This window comes from Ranitomeya variabilis, chromosome 7, assembly GCF_051348905.1.
Source record: "Ranitomeya variabilis isolate aRanVar5 chromosome 7, aRanVar5.hap1, whole genome shotgun sequence".
NCBI lineage: Eukaryota > Metazoa > Chordata > Amphibia > Anura > Dendrobatidae > Ranitomeya > Ranitomeya variabilis.
This window is the reverse complement of record NC_135238.1, coordinates 230,513,976-230,538,034: the sequence shown is the minus strand read 5'-3', so window position 1 is coordinate 230,538,034 and position 24,059 is coordinate 230,513,976. Positions and strand designations below refer to the sequence as shown.

At 45.0% G+C, this 24,059-nt stretch overlaps 1 protein-coding gene across 2 annotated transcripts in view; it reads left to right on the top strand.

Moving 5' to 3' along the window:
• The first annotated feature begins 15,158 nt into the window (after positions 1 to 15,158).
• OBSL1 (obscurin like cytoskeletal adaptor 1) overlaps positions 15,159 to 24,059 on the top strand; it is a 57,622-nt gene continuing 48,721 nt past the window's right edge. For both annotated transcript variants that reach the window (XM_077273091.1, XM_077273090.1), the window contains exons 1-4: positions 15,159 to 15,920; positions 18,043 to 19,139; positions 20,361 to 20,627; positions 21,936 to 22,196. In XM_077273091.1, coding sequence (XP_077129206.1) covers positions 18,047 to 19,139; positions 20,361 to 20,627; positions 21,936 to 22,196 — 1,621 coding nt within the window. In that variant the 5' untranslated portion in view covers positions 15,159 to 15,920; positions 18,043 to 18,046. The remainder of the gene's footprint in view (positions 15,921 to 18,042; positions 19,140 to 20,360; positions 20,628 to 21,935; positions 22,197 to 24,059) is intronic.

The window sequence follows — 24,059 nt, the reverse complement described above, 5'->3', positions numbered from 1 at the left end:
GTAGTTATATTCTTGTACATAGGCGCAGTTTTATAGTAGTTATATTCTTGTACATAGGGGCAGTATTATAGTAGTTATATTCTTGTACATAGGGGCAGTATTATAGTAGATATATTCTTGTACATAGGGGCAGTATTATAGTAGTTATATTCTTGTACATAGGGGCAGTATTATAGTAGTTATATTCTTGTACATAGGGGCAGTATTATAGTAGTTATATTCTTGTACATAGGGGCAGTATTATAGTAGTTATATTCTTGTACATAGGGGCAGTATTATAGTAGATATATTCTTGTACATAGGAGCAGTATTATAGTAGTTATATTCTTGTACATAGGGGCAGTATTATAGTAGTTATATTCTTGTACATAGGGGCAGTATTATAGTAGTTATATTCTTGTACATAGGCGCAGTTTTATAGTAGTTATATTCTTGTACATAGGGGCAGTATTATAGTAGATATATTCTTGTACATAGGGACAGTATTATAGTAGTTATATTCTTGTACATAGGGGCAGTATTATAGTAGTTATATTCTTGTACATAGGGGCAGTATTATAGTAGTTATATTCTTGTATATAGGAGCAGTATTATAGTAGTTATATTCTTGTACATAGGAGCAGTATTATAGTAGTTATATTCTTGTACATAGGCGCAGTATTATAGTAGTTATATTCTTGTACATAGGCGCAGTTTTATAGTAGTTATATTCTTGTACATAGGAGCAGTATTATAGTAGTTATATTCTTGTACATAGGGGCAGTATTATAGTAGTTATATTCTTGTACATAGGAGCAGTATTATAGTAGTTATATTCTTGTACATAGGGGCAGTTTTATAGTAGTTATATTCTTGTACATAGGAGCAGTATTATAGTAGTTATATTCTTGTACATAGGGGCAGTATTATAGTAGTTATATTCTTGTACATAGGAGCAGTATTATAGTAGTTATATTCTTGTACATAGGAGTAGTATTATAGTAGTTATATTCTTGTACATAGGGACAGTATTATAGTAGTTATATTCTTGTACATAGGGGCAGTATTATAGTAGTTATATTCTTGTACATAGGGACAGTATTATAGTAGTTATATTCTTGTACATAGGAGCAGTATTATAGTAGTTATATTCTTGTACATAGGGGCAGTATTATAGTAGTTATTTTCTTGTACATAGCGGCAGTATTATAATAGTTATATTCATATCTTATGATCATATCTTTTATCATCATTGGTCGGCAGTACATCCTCTCGTGTAAATAATGAATGTGTTATTGATCGTAATGTAAACTGCATGAGAAGTGGGAAAAACATTTGATCACCTTAATGATCATTCGTAAAGAAAAAACAAACAAACCAACATATACATACTTGTACGTAAACGAGCGATGATCAACTTGTTATATTGATGATAGCGCTCGTTACAGTCAATTTCTTTACCAGAATGTCATTAAATAACTTTTCACTTCCCCTCCCCTGATCTTCTTACACAAAATGTATTGGTCAGAAGGGGGCGCCGATGAGCACAGGAGGGGGCTTTCCTGTAGTTAGGAGAGTGTCCTGATATATTATTTGTAAAGTGCTGCTGAATATGTTGGCGCTATATAAATAAAAATTATTATTATTATTCAGGACCCGGTGTCCCCTGTACTTAATGGTGATTATTGTATGTTTTTGCTCATGGAGTGTGAGGCTCAGAATAACTCTATGACATACTTATTCTGTACTGGCAAAATGTCTCCGACTGCCAAGTGGGTAATCCTGAGGATGCGGACATTTATGTGATGCAATCGGTACTTCACAATTAATACATCCGTCATTTAGGATTTCTGACATGCACCAGCTGTGCTGTCAGTAGGGCTCATATAATAATACTGTAATCCCCATGACCTTTCTCACCACTATTACTGAATCAGAAGTGAAGTAGCACAAAGCATCTGCTGCCTTTATTCTGTATGGTCAGCAAATTACCCCATCACCACATCTCCATTACCTTAACAGCGCCCCCTACTGATCATACAAAGCTGGAAGCTAGCTAGCCTTTTACATTGTCTGTGCTCTACTGTGACCAAAGTGTATTCAGAGAAGTATAATACATGGACGGCTTGAGTCTGGAAGGTCCCCAGTGACGACCCCCATCTATGATGTCCAAATGTCCTGTTGGATGACCCCTTTGAGTTAATACTAAACAGTTTTTACTGCAGTAGCCCATATGGCCACCAGATGGCACTATGTTGTGAATTTGGATTCTGGGCTCCCCCGGTGGCTACTGGTGGAATTGAACTTGTGACATCATCTTCCCTGTTCACCTGTTCTGATTAGATCTGGGTGTCGCTATATAACCTGGCTTCTCTGTTAGATGCTTGCCGGTCAACAATGTTATCAGAAGCCTCTCTGTGCTTGTTCCTGCTCCCAGACATCTACTAGATAAGTTGGACATTCGTCCATGTTTTGTTTTTGTATTTTGGTTCCAGTTCACAGCTGCAGTTTCGTTACTGTGTCTGGAAAGCTCTTGTTGATCAGGAATTGCCACTCTGGTATTATGAGTTAATGCCAGAGTCCTAAAGTAATTTCTGGATGAGTTTTGTTAGGGTTTTCTACTGACCATGAAAGTATGCTTTCTGTCTTCTGCTATCTAGAAAGCGGACCTCAAATTTGCTAAAACTATTTTCCTGCTGCGTTTGTTGTTTCATCTCATATCACCGCCAATATATGTGGGGGGCCTCTGTCTCCTTTTTGGGCATTTCTCTAGAGGTGAGTCAGGTCTTATATTTCCCTCTGCTAGCATTATTTAGTTCTCCGGCCGGCGCTGGGCATATAGGGATAAAAAGTAGGACATGCTACCTGGCTACTTCTAGATGATGCGGTAGGTTTAGTTCATGGTCAGTATAGTTACATCTTCCAAGAGCTTGTTCCTATAGAGGCTTATGCTAGTTCTCTGGCCATGGAGATCATGACAGTTTGACCGGCCCACTAAAGGGTTAAAATCCTTGGCTGAGAAAGGAGAGAAATAAGAAGTCTGCTGAGAGTTTTTTTTTTTTTTCTCTGTGCTCTTAATTGGATCACTTGCCAGTCTGTCTATGCTGCAGTCTTTCTTTTTTTTCTCTCTCCTTATAATCTTTGAATGGCTTTGTGTTCACCTGTTAATAATGGATCTTCAGAGTGTAACTGCAGGTTTGAATAATCTCACCACGAAAGTACAAAATTTGCAAGATTTTATTATTCATGCTCCGGTATCTGAGCCGAGAATTCCTTTGCCGGAATTCTTCTCAGGGAATAGATCTAGCTTTCAGAATTTTAGAAATAATTGTAAGCTATTTTTGTCCCTGAAATCTCGTTCTGCTGGAGACCCTGCACAGCAGGTTGGGATTGTGATTTCCTTGCTCCGCGGCGACCCTCAAGACTGGGCTTTTGCATTGGCACCAGGGGATCCTGCGTTGCGCAATGTGGATGCGTTTTTTTTGGCCTTGGGCTTGCTGTATGAGGAACCTCATTTGGAACTTCAGGCAGAAAAAACTTTGATGTCCCTATCGCAGGGGCAAGATGAAGCTGAAATTTACTGCCAAAGATTCCGTAAATGGTCTGTGCTTACTCAGTGGAATGAGTGTGCCTTGGCGGCTACTTTCAGAGAGGGTCTCTCTGATGCCATTAAGGATGTTATGGTGGGGTTCCCTGTGCCTGCGGGTCTGAATGAGTCCATGACAATGGCCATTCAGATCGATAGGCGTCTGCGGGAGCGCAAACCAGTGCACCATCTGGCGGTGTCCACTGAGAAGACGCCAGAAAGCATGCAGTGTGATAGAATTCTGTCCAGAAGCGAGCGGCAGAATTTTAGACGGAAAAATGGGTTGTGTTTCTATTGTGGGGATTCTACTCATGTTATATCAGCATGCTCTAAGCGTACAAAAAAGCTTGATAAATCCGTTTCCATTGGCACTTTACAGTCTAAATTTATTTTGTCTGTGACCCTGATTTGCTCTTTGTCATCTATTACTACTGACGCCTATATCGACTCTGGCGCCGCTTTGAGTCTTATGGATTGGTCCTTTGCCAATCGTTGTGGGTATGATTTAGAGCCTTTGGAGACTCTTATTCCTCTGAAGGGGATTGACTCCACCCCATTGGCTAATAATAAACCACAATACTGGACACAAGTGACTATGTGTATTAATCCGGATCACCAGGAGACTATTCGTTTTCTAGTGCTGTATAATCTACATGAGGATTTGGTGCTGGGATTGCCATGGCTGCAGTCTCACAACCCAGTCCTTGACTGGAGAGCTATGTCTGTGTTGAGCTGGGGATGTAAGGGGACTCATGGGGACGTACCTTTGGTGTCCATTTCATCATCTATCCCCTCTGAAATCCCTGAGTTCCTGTCTGACTATCGTGACGTCTTTGAAGAACCCAAGCTTGGTTCACTACCTCCGCACCGTGAGTGCGATTGTGCTATAGATTTAATTCCGGGTAGTAAATACCCAAAGGGTCGTTTATTTAATCTGTCTGTGCCTGAACATACTGCTATGCGAGAATATATAAAGGAGTCCTTGGAAAAGGGACATATTCGTCCATCGTCATCTCCCTTAGGAGCCGGTTTTTTCTTTGTGTCAAAAAAAGACGGCTCTTTGAGACCATGTATTGATTATCGGCTTTTGAATAAAATCACGGTTAAATATCAATACCCATTGCCGTTGCTGACTGATTTGTTTGCTCGCATAAAGGGGGCCAAGTGGTTCTCTAAGATTGATCTCCGTGGGGCGTATAATTTGGTGCGGATCAGGCAGGGGGATGAGTGGAAAACCGCATTTAATACGCCCGAGGGCCACTTTGAGTATTTGGTGATGCCTTTTGGTCTTTCTAATGCCCCTTCAGTCTTCCAGTCCTTTATGCATGATATTTTCCGCGATTTTTTGGATAAATTTATGATAGTGTATCTGGATGATATTCTGATTTTTTCGGATGACTGGGACTCTCATGTCCGGCAAGTTAAGAGGGTTTTTCAGGTTTTGCGGTCTAATTCTCTGTGTGTCAAGGGTTCTAAGTGCGTTTTTGGGGTTCAGAGAATTTCCTTTTTGGGATATATTTTTTCTCCCTCTTCCATTGAGATGGATCCTGTCAAGGTTCAAGCTATTTGTGATTGGACGCAGCCCTCTTCTCTTAAAAGTCTTCAGAAATTTTTGGGCTTTGCCAACTTTTATCGTCGATTTATTTCTGGTTTTTCGGATGTCGTTAAGCCATTGACCGATTTGACTAGACAGGGTGCTGATGTTGCTAATTGGTCCCCTGATGCTGTGGAGGCCTTTCAGGAGCTTAAGCGCTGTTTTTCTTCTGCCCCTGTGTTGCGTCAGCCTGATGTGACTCTTCCTTTTCAGGTTGAGGTCGACGCTTCTGAGATCGGAGCTGGGGCAGTGTTGTCGCAGAAAAGTTCTGACTGCGCCGTGATGAGGCCTTGTGCCTTCTTTTCCCGTAAATTTTCGCCCGCTGAGCGGAATTATGATGTTGGGAATCGGGAGCTTTTGGCCATGAAGTGGGCGTTTGAGGAGTGGCGCCATTGGCTCAAGGGGGCCAGACATCAGGTGGTGGTATTGACTGACCACAAAAATTTGATTTATCTTGAGACCGCCAGGCGCCTGAATCCTAGACAGGCGCGCTGGTCATTATTTTTTTCTCGGTTTAATTTTGTGGTATCGTACCTACCAGGTTCTAAGAATGTTAAGGCGGATGCCCTTTCTAGGAGTTTTGAGCCTGATTCACCTGGCAACTCTGACCCCACAGGTATTCTTAAGGAGGGAGTTATCTTGTCAGCTGTTTCTCCAGACCTGCGGCGGGCCTTGCAGGAGTTTCAGGCGGATAGACCGGATCGTTGTCCGCCTGATAGGCTGTTTGTTCCTGATGATTGGACCAGTAAAGTCATCTCTGAGGTGCATTCTTCTGCGTTGGCAGGTCATCCTGGAATTTTTGGTACCAGGGATTTGGTGGCAAGATCCTTCTGGTGGCCTTCCCTGTCACGAGATGTGCGAGGCTTTGTGCAGTCTTGTGACGTTTGTGCTCGGGCCAAGCCTTGTTGTTCTCAGGCTAGTGGATTATTGTTGCCCTTGCCTATTCCTAAGAGGCCTTGGACACACATCTCGATGGATTTTATTTCAGATCTGCCTGTTTCTCAGAAGATGTCTGTCATCTGGGTGGTGTGTGACCGTTTTTCTAAGATGGTTCATTTGGTTCCCCTGCCCAAATTGCCTTCTTCTTCCGAGTTGGTGCCCCTGTTTTTTCAAAATGTTGTTCGTTTGCATGGTATTCCTGAGAATATCGTTTCTGACAGAGGAACCCAATTTGTGTCTAGATTTTGGCGGGCATTTTGTGCTAGGATGGGCATAGATTTGTCTTTTTCGTCTGCTTTTCACCCTCAGACTAATGGCCAGACCGAGCGGACTAATCAGACCCTGGAGACATATCTGAGCTGTTTTGTGTCTGCTGACCAGGATGATTGGGTTGCTTTTTTGCCATTGGCGGAGTTCGCCCTCAATAATCGGGCCAGCTCTGCCACCTTGGTTTCCCCGTTTTTCTGTAATTCGGGGTTCCATCCTCGATTTTCCTCCGGTCAGATGGAATCCTCGGATTGTCCTGGAGTGGATGCGGTGGTGGAGAGATTGCATCATATCTGGGGGCAGGTGATGGACAATTTAAAGTTGTCCCAGGAGAAGACTCAGCTTTTTGCCAACCGTCACCGTCGTGTTGGTCCTCGGCTTTGTGTTGGAGATTTGGTGTGGTTGTCTTCTCGTTTTGTCCCTATGAGGGTCTCATCTCCTAAGTTTAAGCCTCGGTTCATCGGTCCGTATAAAATATTGGAGATTCTTAACCCTGTTTCCTTCCGTTTGGACCTCCCTGCATCCTTTTCTATTCATAACGTTTTTCATCGGTCGTTATTGCGCAGGTATGAGGCACCGGTTGTGCCTTCCGTTGAGCCTCCTGCTCCGGTGTTGGTTGAGGGTGAGTTGGAGTACGTTGTGGAAAAAATCCTAGACTCCCGTGTTTCCAGACGGAGACTCCAGTATCTGGTCAAGTGGAAGGGATATGGCCAGGAGGATAATTCTTGGGTCACTGCATCTGATGTTCATGCCTCTGATCTGGTTCGTGCCTTTCATAGGGCCCATCCTGATCGCCCTGGTGGTTCTGGTGAGGGTTCGGTGCCCCCTCCTTGAGGGGGGGGTACTGTTGTGAATTTGGATTCTGGGCTCCCCCGGTGGCTACTGGTGGAATTGAACTTGTGACATCATCTTCCCTGTTCACCTGTTCTGATTAGATCTGGGTGTCGCTATATAACCTGGCTTCTCTGTTAGATGCTTGCCGGTCAACAATGTTATCAGAAGCCTCTCTGTGCTTGTTCCTGCTCCCAGACATCTACTAGATAAGTTGGACATTCGTCCATGTTTTGTTTTTGTATTTTGGTTCCAGTTCACAGCTGCAGTTTCGTTACTGTGTCTGGAAAGCTCTTGTTGATCAGGAATTGCCACTCTGGTATTATGAGTTAATGCCAGAGTCCTAAAGTAATTTCTGGATGAGTTTTGTTAGGGTTTTCTACTGACCATGAAAGTATGCTTTCTGTCTTCTGCTATCTAGAAAGCGGACCTCAAATTTGCTAAAACTATTTTCCTGCTGCGTTTGTTGTTTCATCTCATATCACCGCCAATATATGTGGGGGGCCTCTGTCTCCTTTTTGGGCATTTCTCTAGAGGTGAGTCAGGTCTTATATTTCCCTCTGCTAGCATTATTTAGTTCTCCGGCCGGCGCTGGGCATATAGGGATAAAAAGTAGGACATGCTACCTGGCTACTTCTAGATGATGCGGTAGGTTTAGTTCATGGTCAGTATAGTTACATCTTCCAAGAGCTTGTTCCTATAGAGGCTTATGCTAGTTCTCTGGCCATGGAGATCATGACAGCACTACCACTCTCAGCATTATGGGCTGTGCTATGTGGTTTATATACTATATTAGGGACATTTTTGTAAACATATTCATTTGGAAACACCTAATCCTTCCTACCCATTGGCAGCCTGGTCCTATCCCTCTAAGCCTGAGCCAAGGGCTAGGGTGGCGCACAACGTGGCCTGGTTTTCTCTACATAAATACAAATATGTCCCTACATAAGCAGAACCTGGTCCTGTCATCGCTTATCTGCAGTACTTAGCTCAGGAAAGCGCCACTTAACCTCTAATTTTCTCCTTGTCTGGACATGAATTCACCAGATTCCTTGCTGTGTTGGAGGGAGAGAGTGAAGAGGGAACGAAGCTACAATATTGTCAGATAATGAACCTGTTATAACCAAACTGTGGGAGTGTTAAGGGTTAAAAGTTATTTCCCTTTAAAGTGTACCTGTTATTTCAGATGACTGCTCAGAATAAGCTGTGTACATGATTTTCAGATGTCTCTGAGATGGTGGGTGAAGACTAGCTGGTATATTTCCCACACACAGCACAAACTAACAAGAGGGATTTTGTTCTCCTGTCTCTATGTAGCACATTTCGAGCAGCAACAGCATGGAGGACATCATATAATAGTATTGAGAAGTGAAGATGTGAATCCAGCACTGTTGAGAGAAAACACTTACTACAAAGCAGCAACATGTAGTACATTATACGTCCTTACTGAGAAATGTAGCTGTAAATCCAGCTCTGGGATGAGATAAACCCTTACTACAAAGCAGCAGAATGGATGATATTATACAGTAAGTAGTACTGAGCAGTGTAGCTGTAAATCTAGCTCTGGGATGTAATAAATACCAGTAGTATGTATACAGCAGTACTGAGCAGAGTAGCTGTATCCAGCTCTGGGATCATATAAACACTTACTACAATAGCAGCAGCATGGATGATAATAGACAGCAGTACTGAGCAGTGTAGCTGGAAATCCAGCACTGTGACGATAGAAAACACTTATTATAAAGCAGCAGTGTGCAGTACATTATACATTTGTACTGAGTAATGTAGCTGTAAATCCAGCTCTGGGGTGAGAAAAACACTTCCTACAAAGCAGCAGAATAGATGATATTATACAGCAGTGTTCCCCAACTTCGATCCTCAAGAACCATCAACAGGTCATGTTTTCAGGATTTCCTTAGTATTGCCCAGGTGATAATTGCATCACCTAGGCTGGCAAGAATTCCATCACCTGTGCGATACTAATGAAATCCTGAAAACATGAAGTTTTGGTGGCTCTTGAGGACCAGAGCTGTGGAACACTGTTATACAGTAAGTAGTACTGAGCAGTGTAGCTCTAAATCCAGCTCTGGGGTGTAATAAACACTACAACAGCAGCAGTATGGATGATCATTTGCAGTAGTACTGAGCTGTGTGTGATGACACAGCATTTCATCTTAAATTATCCAGTTGTAAATTGAGTAGGCCAGCCCCAGAGACTTACAATATTATTTTTATGTTACTTTGTATGTTACATACTTTGAATGCATGTGTCTTTGGTTGCTCAAGAAACACAGACTATTGTTTGTTTGAGCCTTCAGCGTTTATTTGTGAGTTGACGTTTGCTGTAGCATATTGTGTTGATATCTTGGATGACAGGAACACAAGGTAATTGAACAATAGATGTGTGTTAAAATATTAATTACACATTATCCTGGCTGGCTAGTTTGTTGGACTGCAAAATAGAGAAGGATGAACCATCCATATTGATTAAATACTCAAACAATGAGAGTTATACTCATCCCACCTTCTCCCTGACCTGTGGATGATGATCTGAGCCATGGAAGTGGATATAAAAAGGGATTTTCTATCCTTTTGAAAGAACCAGAGACTCTATACAGGAACACTCTACAGGACAACAGTCAGGACATCATGGCTCCATCACGAGGGACACAGATTTGACATTCTACAGGATGTCAACTTAAGGAACCATGGACCTGGCTGAAAGAATACAGATCTGCTCCATCACTGAATCCATGGAGACGTTTGGGGAATCCAGGAATGGGACCCACTGATCACCTGAGTCCCATGGATACATTTGGGAAACACAGGATTGGGACCCACCGATCACCTGGCTCCATGAAGACATTTGGAGAAGTTAGGTTGTGACTCTACGGTCATCTGGTAACATACCTCAATGGACTGTCAGCTTCCTAAGCTTGTCATTACACATTATCCTGGCTGGCTAGTTTGTTGGACTGCAAAATAGAGAAGGACGAACCATCCATATTGATTAAATACTCAAACAATGAGAGTTATACTCATCCCACCTTCTCCCTGACCTGTGGATGATGATCTGAGCCATGGAAGTGGATATAAAAAGGGATTTTCTATCCTTCTGAAAGAACCAGAGACTTTACAGGAACACTCTACAGGACAGCAGTCAGGATATCATGGCTCCATCACGAGGGACACAGATTTGACATTCTACAGGATGTCAACTTAAGGAACCATGGACCTGGCTGAAAGAATACAGATCTGCTCCATCACTGAATCCATGGAGACGTTTGGGGAATCCAGGAATGGGACCCACTGATCACCTGAGTCCCATGGATACATTTGGGAAACACAGGATTGGGACCCACCGGTCACCTGGCTCCATGAAGACGTTTGGAGAAGTTGGGTTGTGACTCTCCGGTCACCTGGTCACATACCTCAATGGACTGTCAGCTTCCTAAGCTTGTCATTACACATTATCCTGGCTGGCTAGTTTGTTGGACTGCAAAATAGAGAAGGACGAACCATCCATATTGATTAAATACTCAAACAATGAGAGTTATACTCATCCCACCTTCTCCCTGACCTGTGGATGATGATCTGAGCCATGGAAGTGGATATAAAAAGGGATTTTCTATCCTTCTGAAAGAACCAGAGACTCTTTACAGGAACACTCTACAGGACAGCAGTCAGGATATCATGGCTCCATCACGAGGGACACAGATTTGACATTCTACAGGATGTCAACTTAAGGAACCATGGACCTGGCTGAAAGAATACAGATCTGCTCCATCACTGAATCCATGGAGACGTTTGGGGAATCCAGGAATGGGACCCACTGATCACCTGAGTCCCATGGATACATTTGGGAAACACACGATTGGGACCCACCAGTCACCTGGCTCCATGAAGACGTTTGGAGAAGTTAGGTTGTGACTCTCCGGTCACCTGGTCACATACCTAAGTGGACTGTCAGCTTCCTAAGCTTGTCATTACCTTCTCTCTGTGTGTGCCACAGGTGGGGTAGTTGGCCCTGGAAGCTCTGAATTCGCAGCTGCTATAATCCCGGCGAGTCAGCGGAAGGGTGAGACTCTGTAATTTTGCACTATCTTGTTTATTTACTGGGATTATTCTATGTGTTATTGTGTGTTTTGTGGTTCAATAAAGTATTGCCTCATTGTTTTACCCTCACTGTGTTTTGTCTGAGTAGTAGGATGAGCCCAGGTCCATGCGGTTTTGGGCCAGTGGACTAGAACACCCGCTGACCTCTGCTGTAAATCCAGCTCTGGGGTAAGATAAACACTTACTAAGCAGCGTGGATGATAATAGAGAGTAGTATTGAGCAGTGTAGCTGTGAATCCAGGTCTAGGGTTCGACTTAATAGAAAGCAGCAGCACAGTTTATGTGTGTCTGTGGCTCTCTCAGCTCCTCTCTCCTCCTTTCTTCTCCGTAGATTTTAATGGAGCACATTTGCACATAAATGTTGCAACTTTTTAAAAAGTCACAAATCATGAATCAAGTGATAACACCTGGAAAACTTAAACCCCACCCCCAAAAAATGAAACCAACACTGATGAACCATAAAAAAAAGTTACTTTAAAAGGGGCCTAAATCAAAAGATATAAAAAGATGAATATGGTTCAAACTAAAAACAAGCACAAAACTAAATAAAACAAAAAAACGTGAAAGCAATGAGGAATCTGCCTTTTTTTTTTGCAGGCAACGGCACAAATCTGCCATTATTACTTTTGGAGGGGTATCATTATTTTTTATGGAGACTCTAAGATTGTATTAATACTTTTTGCTGGGGTATTATTACTGGGTTTAGGGCGCACTACTTGCTTTTGCCCGGGCGCTCGTATCCTACTCTCCGCACTGGCTGCCGCCCAGCATCTTAGAAGCAGAAAATAAGACAAACAAGACGACTCACAGACTCCTGTTACTGGTGGTTTTTTATTACGTTTTACACCTTAAATCTAATACCCCTCCCCCTGTAGGGTAATCGTGCCTTAATGGGACGATCATCGGGTGCATACAGGAGCTCTGGGAAGTGCACCGGGATTCTGTGAAATCTATATAGGGAATTTCCATGAAGTCAGCGCGCGTTCTCCGGGGGTCCTGCTGCGTATTTATAGGTGTACCTCTGTGCACATGTGGGCTTCCCTGGCCCTGGGCGCAGTCTATGACAGCGAGGTCTCTGCCGGGTCACTTCGCGGTAGGATTTTTGCAGAGGTTACTTGCTTTTTTCTTGGTTTATAGGTACGTTTTAGGGCTCGTCTCAGGTTGCTTAACATTCTATACATAGGGCTGAGGCTGTGAATAGGCAGACTGACCCTCTTCTGTGGCTGTGTCAGTACTGCGGTATTTTTGGGAATGGCAGCTGCAACCCCCCTCCCCCTTTCCTGTAGCCTCTTGTGTTGTATCTGACGCTGCATAACACACAGGTACCAATACCCCGGAGGAAGGACACTCTGGTAACCCCACAATCAGGTACCAATACCCTGTAGGAGGAACGCTCTGTAGACCTACCATCAGGTACCAATACCCTGTAGGAGGGACACTGGAGACCCACCAGTAGGTACCAATATCTCGTAGGAGGGACGCTATGGATACCCACCATCAGGTACCAATGCTCCAGAGAATGGGATGCTCTGGAGACCCACCATCAGGTACCACTACCCCGTAGGAGGGACACTCTGGAAACCCACCATCAGGTACCAATTCGCTGTAGGAGGGACGCTCTGGAGACCCACCATCAGGTACCAATATCCCGTAGGAGGGATGCTCTGGAAATCCACCATCAGGTACCAGTACCTCGCAGGAGGGATGCTCTGGAGACCCACCATCAGGTACCAATACCCCGTAGGTGGGACGCTCTGGTGACCCACCATCAGGTACTAATACCCCGTAGGAGGGACACTATGGAGACCCACCATCAGGTACCAATACCCTGTAGGAGGGATGCTCTGGTGACCCACCATCAGGTACTAATACCCCGTAGAAGGGACACTCTGGTGACCCCCCATCAGGTATCAATACCCCGTAGGAAGAACGCTCTGGAGACCCACCATCAGGCACCAATAGCCCATAGGAGGGATGCTCTGGAGACCTACGATCAGGTACCAATACCCTGTAGGAGGGAAGCTCTGGAGACTCATCATCAGGTACTAATAACCCGTAAGGGGAGCACTCTGGAGTCCCACCATCAGGTATCAATACCCCGGAGGGGGGACGCTCTTGTGACCCACCATCAGGTACCAATACTCCGTAGGAGGGACGCTCTGGAGACCCACCATCAGGTAACTATACCCCGAAGGAGGGACAGCCTGGAGACCTACCATCAGGTACCAATACCCCATAGGAGGGACGTTCTGGAGGCCCACCATCACACTTGTTGGGTAAAGCAACATTGTCATTTTACAAAAATTGGCAGGGGTATGAAGACCTGGACCCTCACCAGTCAGACATTGAAGGTCTACCCTAAGAAGTCCATCAATTTTCTGCTCCTGGATCAGTGTATAAATGAAAAGTTCTGCAACTTTCAAATATATTTTGCATTTCAATTCACCTTCATTTTCACTATCTCTGCCTGCTGTCAGTGTATTAAGCATTGTCGTTTTAAGTCAGATCCAGCGATCTTGTCATTAGCCAGTTCTTCTCTCAGAACTGAGGGTTTGGTACAATGTAAAAATGTTGGATCTGACTCTATGGGTCCTTTGGCAATTAACATAATGACACCTTACAGATAAGGATAAAGAAGACGATTGGCCACTTCTAGGAACACCGAGACCATCTCATTGTGGTGATTAGCGAGGGTCCCACTTATTGTCCAGCAGGGCGCGACAGCAAGCACAGGAGAAAAGGCGCAAAGTATAGGAGACCTCTATTCTAATGAAGGATTGAGGGTCATTTATTATTAAAAATCATCTAATTTGGAGGATCACTATATATAGAGGTGCATGTGGAAAGAGTCACTGAGCATGTGTGTCCTCTAGCGCTCAGCTCATTAGGTGGAGGAGACTGAGCATGTGAGTCCACAAACACTCAGCTTATTAGGTGAATGTGACTGAGCATTAGAGTCCACTAGCACTCAGTTCATTGGATGGAGGTGACTGAGCATGTGTGTCCTCTAGCACTTAGCTAATTAGGTGAATGAGACTGGGTATGCGAGTCCACCAGCAATCAGCTCAGTAGGTGTATGTGACTGAGCATGTGAGCCCTCCAGCACTCAGCTCAGTAAGTGAATGTGACTGAGTATGTGAGTCCTCCAGCAGTCAGTTCATTGGGTTGAGATGACTGAGCATGTGTGTCCACTAGCACTCAACTCATTAGGTGGAGATAACAATGTGTGTCCTCCAGCACTCTTTTTATTAGGTGGAGGTGACTGAGCATGTGAGTCCTACAGCTCTCAACTCATTAGGTGGAGGTGACTGAGAATGTGTATCCTCCAGCACTTCACCCATTAGGTGGAAGTGACTGAGTGTGTCCTCCAGCACTCAGCTCATTAAGTGGATGTAACTGAGTGTGTGTGTCCACCAGAACTCAACTCAGTAAGCGAATGTGACTGAGCATGTGTGTCTACCATCACTCAACTCATTAGGTTAATGTGATTGAGCACGTGTCCTCCAGCACTCAACTCATTAGGTGAATGTGACTGAGCATGTGAGTCCTCCAGCACTCAGCTCATTAAGTGGAGGTGACTGAGAATGTGAGTCCTGCAGCACTCATCTCATTGGATGGAAGTGCACATTGCTATATACTTTAACACCAGGTGATGCCATATTATGTAAGAACATTCCATAACTTCTTTTTTCACAGTAAATATGACCAATATTAATTTTTGGGACAATTAATGTGAAGAACCCTTTTAAGTGTCAGTAATGCAGCTTGCTGGCATTGGGACGAGCGCCCCGCCCCGGCGGCTGCCCTGCCAGTTATGGGCTGGTGGCACAGAGCAGATATGTGACCCGTTCCAGGAGCTGATTTGTGGTCTTACAGGATACACGATCCGGGTGTTTGATTCGGGTGGGATCAGCGATCCGGTGTATTATAAGCGCAGAGATACTGTAACGGGCTGGTATGTGAGCGGTGCCAGCGGCAAGCTGTGACAGGCTCATGCCACACGCCGAATATCTTTGTGTCGCTGTCTCGTCTGGGGTGGGGGGTGTCGGACTGTCCCACAGGAGCTGGTGTGATGGATCGCAGACCAGTAGAGCGCAGTGATTATGTCGGAAGTGATAGGAGAGGAATGCATTGCTGACATTCATCTACTACATGGTGGGGGGGGCCCGACCATTACGTTATCTTATACCCAAAAGAAATGCCCAAAAGAAATGTCTGTGCTACGCCCCGGCCATGCCATACCTACCAGTACCAATCAATCACTGGCATGGCCGCCACATACTCCTAAGTATGAAACAGATCCCACCAGGAGGCGTTCATGACCGGGTCTCGGCTTCCACCTGTTTCTGCATTACAACCCTTTCTGCTCAGCCGTCAGCTCCTTCTCTTCTGTGTTTCTGCGGCTTATGACAGAATCAGCTGCTAGAACATTTTATCTGGAGACTAAAATTAGGATTGTTTCTGGGTGAGGAGGAGCCGGCGTCTGTCCACAGCTCGGATCCACACGCCCAAGACCCCCCGGACAAAGGACCCTTCACGAGACCCTAGAAGTCATCAGGGTCTACAGGAACCAGAACCGACACCTCAGAGCGGGAGGCGATATCAAAGGTAACGAAGAGTAAGGAGATCAGATCTAAAATGTAATCTATTGTTATCTACGATTGACCGTCGGATCCATATCTGCCCCTTTAAAATCGACCAAAGTCTATAGAATAGATTGTCACCGGACCGTGTACACCAATGATCTCCAGCCTCCACATTGCAAAACTACAACTCTCAGCATGCTCCAACAGTTGGTAGATTGATAATTCAGCACAAAAGATCCGATCCAAATTCATTAAACCTGTCCTGAGCTTTATTTCCCTCATTAAAGAGAAAGTTTTGCAACTTTCTAACACACTTTGGCCCCAATTCATCGCATTTGTGCTTTTTTTCCCAGAGTTAAACTGAATCTAACAATGACTTATATTTTGCACTTTATTCTTTATTTAATTTGCACCTTTTTTTAAAAAAAAGTTACCTTGGTATCATCTGTTTTTTTTTTTACTTTTTGGCTCGATTCATCACTGCCTTTGACGTTTTTTTTGTCCAGCTTTGTATCTTTTTTTGTTTGCACCCAATTCATTATTGTATTTGTGCCTTCTATTTTATATGTGATGCCCTGTTTTGTTTTCCAGAGTAGACTTTAGTGATCCCAGATGCTTTCGCCTGATTTATTTATTATGCATTGCTTATATAGCACCACTAATTCCACAGCTCTTTATAGACATCATCGTGATCTCTGTCCCCATTGGGACTCACAATCTAAATTCTATATGGAGTATGGGGAGGAAACCCCTGAAAACACAGGGAGAACAAAAACTCCTTGCAGATGTTGTCCTTGGTAGGATTTGAACCCAGGACTCCAGCGCTGCAAACAGTGTTAACCACTGAGCCACCGTGCTGTCCACGCTGCTGATTCATTAATTGTGACTTTTTAAAAAGTCACAAACTTTGGCGCACCTCCACTCCAGTCCCCCCATGTATCATTTTGAGTATGCCAGCATTTTGGTGAAAATTTTACACCATTTTGCAAACCATGCAATTTTTTTTGTCATCACTTTGAATGATGCGGTGCCAAAAACAGCAACTAACATCACAAAGCAAAAAAGGAAAAAGGCTTTGAAGAAATGCAAATGAAGAATCGGGGACTTTGTAGCATGATTCACCATTTGCTACTTTTCTAAATGTTGCTACATTTTCGTGTAATTGTGCTCCAGTTACCCGAGTGGAGAGCAAAATCTGTCTAATTTTATTGTTGTAGAGATCAAGTCTTTCGTGCAACATTTTCTCCTGTGACATTTTGCTCTAAAAAGCTTCCAAAAAGTTAAAACACAAGTAAAAAAAAGCCTTTTTTGATTTTGGGAAAAAATCATCAAACTACTTGACCATTTTGAAGAATTTTTTAGCCAAAAAATCAACAAATGCATCAAGACAAAATAGAAAAGTCACCTTAAAAAATGCAAAAAATATATCTGGGTCTATGTATATAATTTTTTCACCCCTCTCTACTTTCTGTCAGTAAATGGAGAATAACTTGTTTAGGTCCAGAGACTGAAATCCTGTCCTAGTTTAATGCTACTCACAGCTGAGACTTTGCTACATTTGTATCCAGTCTAAACAATAAACACATCAGCAGAAGAACAAACCTTTCTCCTGCCCTGACCATTTGATACAATGTAACAATTTGTAGATTTTGTAACTCACATACAAGTGATACAATTAGAGCAAACTCTCTGCAGTGAGAAGTATTATAGATGTTTTCCAGAACGTTCATATTGATGACCTATTCCTAGAATAAACAAATACCAGATAAGTAGGGGTTCAAGATCCAGCAACCCCCCCCAATTAACTGATTTAAGGGGCTGCAATGAAGCAGCGAGTGCTCTGCTACTTTGGAGCTATGTAAACAATGCACGGGACTCACCAGGAACCTAAAATGAGCTGATCAGTGGGAGAATTAAAAAAAATAACTTTAGGAAAGGATGGTTTTTGATAATTTGGGTGTAAGCAAGAATGTTCTCATTCACTGACAGTAAGCAGAGTCATTGAAAATAGTAAAGAATTTTAAGTTAGAAACTTTTTTATGCAATAATCCGCCCTATTGTCTCCGGTTGCCAGTTGATCTGAATTGTGCTGCAGTTCTTCTCTCGTTCTTTGCTTTTAATGGGGATGTTATTTTTTCTTGCAGGTAGATGGCGGCTTTGTCCCTCCCTCCACAGAGCTCGTACGTGGGATTAGACATGTCGGGGAGTGCCCCTCGCTTTCTGTCTTTTCCTCGTTCAGTCACAGCGCCCATTGGCACTCACGCCGTCCTGAGATGTTGTATAAGTGGAGATCCACCGCCCAATGTATTGTGGGAACGTGTTGGAAATATCCGGCTGGAGCTGGGGGACAGATGCTATGCTCAGAGGGACGGGGACTGGTACCAGTTGGTGATCAGTGACTTGCAACTGGAAGATTCGGGACATTATATGTGCAGAGCTAGTAACTGGTCAGGTGAAGGCTATGCGGGGGCCAAGCTAACTGTGACACTCAACAGCACTGTGGTCAACGAGCCATGTATCGGTCCATGGAATGAAGTATTTCCTTCCACAAAGTTGACCAACATGTCTTCCTCCATCGTAGAGCCTTCTGCCGAAACAATCCAATTGGATATGACCATCAGTGATGCCCACCACTCCGAAGGCCCTGACTTCTCCCCATATTTCTTGCTCCTTCCGAGGTCGCAGAGGTTGACCCGTGGTGAAAGTGGGGAGTTCACTTGTAAAGTTTTAGGGAAACCAGAGCCTACACTACGTTGGGAGAAAGATGGAAGGGGCCTTGAAGAGATTTTCGATAGATCTCACTACCAGTTGTCTCCTGGGGGTCATACCTTAAACATTACTCACGTCCGCCCCCCTGATGCTGGCGTCTATGTATGCCGGGCCTCTAATTCTGTTGGGCAATGCTTGGCAGCAGCTGTACTGTTGGTGGACCCGACTACACGTCAAGGTCCGGAACCGATTCCAGGGGACCCCCCAGCTCAGGTGAAAGTGTTCACAGTCAATGAAGGAAAACATGCCAAACTACGCTGCCTGGTTACTGGTAAACCAAGGCCTGAGATTGTGTGGCGCAAAGACGGGCGTGCGGTCAGCCCTTGTCGCCGGACTCTCATTTATGAAGACCGTGATGGGCACTTTATACTCAAGGTGCTGTTCTGTCGCCAACAAGACCGAGGCTTGTATGTGTGCGGTGCCTCAAACACAGCTGGGAACACGCTCAGTGCCGTCATGTTACACGTAAGAGGTACGTAGGGTGGGCATAAGAGGCGTAGAGGAGATTTACTTTATATGGAATAGTTTAGGCTAACTTGTGGTGGTCAAAAGCAAGCAACAGGGGTCACACAAGGAGCAAAACTACGGAAGGGGGCACCGTGGACTTCTGCAGGTTAAGCTCCTGGACCTAGCACCCTTAGCACACACTTAAGATGTAGCTACGATCCTTTTGACACCATGAGAATGAAGATTGACAGGTTGACAGTTTGCCCTGCATTTCCTTCATTCTTCTGCCTCAGTGCTCAGACCACCCAGCTGTTTAGGGAGCAGCAGCGTGGCCCCGCTCACGTGGATGGAGCTGGGTGCAATTAGTTGCACTGCGGTGCAGGGAAAAATTAGGGTCCTCCACAATCATCAGGTGATGGAACATCCTAGTTATTTCCCATTATTTTAAAAAGTTAAAAATTCCCTTTAAAAGGACTGGACCCAATGCAAAATCTACGCTACCTCCACACCCCCTAGATTAGATAGCATTTAGTATTGCAGCGGCAGACCGTTTCTCCGGCCGAGGAGGCCCCGATGCTTTTGCAATCTCCTCACCCCCTTGGCTATACTATGGAGCCCTCTGCTATCCTCAGCGCTGACCATCCATTACCCGTCTGGTTTCTGGGGCCAAAGTACTTGTGTACGTCAGAACCTCTGCAGTTGTAGCATTAGAAGACATTCACAGTAAAGCTCATGACGTAAGTCAACTGCAAAAATGGCACTAGATGGTCTCGCTGGTAAAGTGATCAGTAAATATTGCTCGACATTCACCAATGAGATCTATTTGAGGGGTCGTATAACCTAAACATAGAAGCTTCAGCCAGTCCAGGATCTCCGATGTTAAACGGTTACGACATAGAGAGTCCATTAATATAAATATGGAAGAAAAGCTTTAAATAGGGTCTTATAAGGGCAGATATTCATGTTATATCACCGTGGGGTCAATGGACGACCATGCATAGGGTTTGGGACATAGGGTTTGGGACACTTAAAAATCTAAACATCCCTGTAAGGGTAGAGGACTTTGTGGTAGACAGCCTGAACGAAATGTAAATTATTGTACGGCTATCTCATCCAGACATTTGTTTAGATTTTTGCGTTTGGCTTCTGAGAGTTCATTGCAGTTTGTACAGGAACATTTTGATTTTCAGAGGTGGAATAAAATGAATTTGTGACAATTATGACCCTTGTTCTCCCTCGTCTCCAGAGGTGGGCGATCGCTTTCCAGCTCCATTGAGAGACATAGCGGTGAGAGAGGGACAAGACGCCGTTTTGGAGTGTTCCGTTCCGGAAGGGACACGGACGTCCTGGTACCTGGAGGATCAGAGACTTCATCCAGGAAAGCGACATCTTATGGAGGAACATGGTACCATCAGAAGACTGATCATCCTCGGGGCCCGGACCGACGATGACGGTGTCTATGTATGCCAGACTCATAGAGGAGCACAGAGTATTGCCGAAGTCGCTGTAAGAGGTGAGCTCCACATCCATTTACAATGTATTAATCAATTTCATACTTAAAGGGGACATTTCGCTAGATTTATTTTAATTCAAACTGCGTACCTCCTCCGTTTGTTGCTGATCACCGATTCTGGAACAGTTTTTCTTTTTCTTCTGCGCCCCTCCGCTCCAAAGTTATGCCCTTCGTAAATAAAGATGCAAATGTTCCCTCCAGACAACACGGCGTGCAGCCTAGAACTACCCTGTGGGCGTTTGCTTTATCTGCTCCAATGAAAACACGGCCACGCCCACAGAGATCGGTCATATGCCCACAGCTGGTTGAAGGAAAAATTTGCTCCATTATTACCGAAAGCATAACTTTGGAACAGAGGGGCACAGAAAAAAAAGAAAATATGTTTCAGAATCGGTGGAGAAGCAAGAGATGAAGAAAGTAATCAGTTTTAATTAAAAAAAATATCTAGTGAAAACTCCTCTTTAAAGGGGTTGTTCCATCTTGGACATTCATAGCATATCCATAGTGGGTGCACATATAGTAAATAGGACTGGGAGTACTGCTGTCAGGGTCCCAGGCAATTAATAGGGCCGGACTCGCCTGTAAGCTCCCAGGAGCCACTGGTGGTGACTATATGAGACAGCTGGAGTTTTACGTAAAGTTATAGCGCCTTATTTTGCATAATTATGGGCAAACCTGGTTACCAATGTGGTGCCCTTCTTTTGACAGAGACATTACCGTATGAGCCTAAACTAAAGGGAATCTGTCAGAAGGTTTTTACTTTGGAATCTGACAGTAGCATAATGCAGAGGCTGAGACCCTGATTCCAGTGATGTGTCACTTACTAGACTGCTTGGTGCAGTTTTGATGGAATTCCTGTTTTCTCTGCTGAAGATGTATCGGTGCTCAGAATGCTGAGCTGTGTATAACCCCGCCCACACCCCTGATTGGCAGATTCCTGTTTTCATTGTCATCAAGCTACCAATCATTGGTGTGGGCGGGCTTACACAGATTAGCAGGACTGCTTGGTATGTCACACCCAGTCCTGCAGTGATAATCTCCTGCTGATAAAATACTGGTTGTATTAAAACTACAGCTGAGCATGTGACACATCCCTGGAATCAGGATCTTGCCCCCCCAAGGCCCAGATATTTATGATGGAGGCCCTGAGTTTAGGTGACGTGTCTGTGCTGCAATAATCGTAACGCAAGATGTGAGCGGTGTGTATAGGTTTGTGCAGTGTAAGGCTGTACTTTTCTATGAGATTTCGTGGCCCCTGCCCATAGTATTATACCCACTCATGACCAGAACATGGCATTTCCTTCTTAGGACCCATTGTGAAGAAGTTGCCTCGACGGTTGGAAGTTGCTGAAGGTGGAAATGCAGCATTTTGTGCCGAGACTGAAAGTGAAGTGGAGCAGGTCGGTTGGACCCGTGACGGACACATCCTTTCCGAGGATCATAGAACGGTTGTGAAAAGTTTTGGGAGGACCCATGTGTTGGTGATGGTCGGGGTGACACAAAAAGATGCCGGCATTATACAGTTCCACGCGGGGCTCTCCGAGTCCTCCTGTCATCTCCGGGTGAAAGGTAAGTGAGACCGAAAGGGTAAGTTATAGATGAGTGACCCCCAGGGTAGTGTATAAGGGTGAGTGACCCCCAGGGCAGTGTATAAGGATGAGTGACCCCCAGGGTAGTGTATAAGGATGAGTGACCCCCAGGGTAGTGTATAAGGGTGAGTGACCCCCAGGGTAGTGTATAAGGGTGAGTGACCCCCAGGGTAGTGTATAAGGATGAGTGACCCCCAGGGTAGTGTATAAGGGTGAACGACCCCCAGAGTAGTGTATAAGGGTGAGTGACCCCCAGGGTAGTGTATAAGGATGAGTGACCCCCAGTGTAGTGTATAAGGGTGAGTGACCCCCAGGGTAGTGTATAAGGGTGAGTGACCCCCATGGTAGTGTATAAGGGTGAGTGACCCCCAGGGTAGTGTATAAGGATGAGTGACCCCCAGGGTAGTGTATAAGGGTGAATGACCCGCAGAGTAGTGTATAAGGGTGAGTGACCCCCAGGGTAGTGTATAAGGACGAGTGACCCCCAGAGTAGTGTATAAGGGTGAGTGACCCCCAGGGTAGTGTATAAGGGTGAGTGACCCCCAGGGTAGTGTATAAGGGTGAGTGCCCCCAGGGTAGTGTATAAGGGTGAGTGACCCCCAGGGTAGTGTATAAGGGTGAGTGACCCCCAGGGTAGTGTATAAGGATGAGTGACCCCCAGGGTAGTGTATAAGGGTGAGTGATCCCCACGGTAGTGTATAAGGGTGAGTGACCCCCAGGGTAGTGTATAAGGGTGAGTGACCTCCAGGGTAGTGTATAAGGGTGAGTGACCCCCAGGGTAGTGTATAAGGGTGAGTGCCCCCAGGGTAGTGTATAAGGGTGAGTGACCCCCAGGGTAGTGTATAAGGGTGAGTGACCCCCAGGGTAGTGTATAAGGGTGAGTGACCCCCAAGGTAGTGTATAAGGGTGAGTGACCCCCAGGGTAGTGTATAAGGGTGAGTGATCCCCACGGTAGTGTATAAGGGTGAGTGACCCCCAGGGTAGTGTATAAGGGTGAGTGACCTCCAGGGTAGTGTATAAGGGTGAGTGACCCCCAGGGTAGTGTATAAGGGTGAGTGACCCCCAGGGTAGTGTATAAGGACGAGTGACCCCCAGGGTAGTGTATAAAGATGAGTGACCCACAGGGTAGTGTAGAATGATGAGTCTCAAACTCAGGGTAGTGTGCAAGGATGAGTGACCCCCAGGGTAGTGTAGAAGGATGAGTGACCCCCAGGGTAGTGTATAAGGATGAGTGACCCCCAGGGTAGTGTAGAAGGATGAGTGACCAACAGGGTAGTGTACAAGGGTGAGTGACCCCCAGGGTAGTGTAGAAGGGTGAGTGACCCCCAGGGTAGTGTATAAGGGTGAGTGACCCCCAGGGTAGTGTATAAGGGTGAGTGACCCCCAGGGTAGTGTATAAGGATGAGTGACCCCCAGGGTAGTGTAGAAGGATGAGTGACCCGCAGGGTAGTGTATAAGGGTGAGTGATCCCCACGGTAGTGTATAAGGGTGAGTGACCCCCAGGGTAGTGTGTAAGTGTCAGTGACCCCCAGGGTAGTGTATAAGGGTGAGTGACCCCCAGGGTAATGTATAAGGGTGAGTGACCCCCAAGGTAGTGTATAAGGGTTAGTGACCCCCAGGGTAGTGTATAAGGGTGAGTGATCCCCAGGGTAGTGTATAAGGATGAGTGACCCCCAGGGCAGTGTATAAGGATGAGTGACCCCCAGGGTAATGTATAAGGGTGAGTGACCCCCAAGGTAGTGTATAAGGGTTAGTGACCCCCAGGGTAGTGTATAAGGGTGAGTGACCCCCCGGGTAGTGTATAAGGACGAGTGACCCCCAGGGTAATGTATAAGGGTGAGTG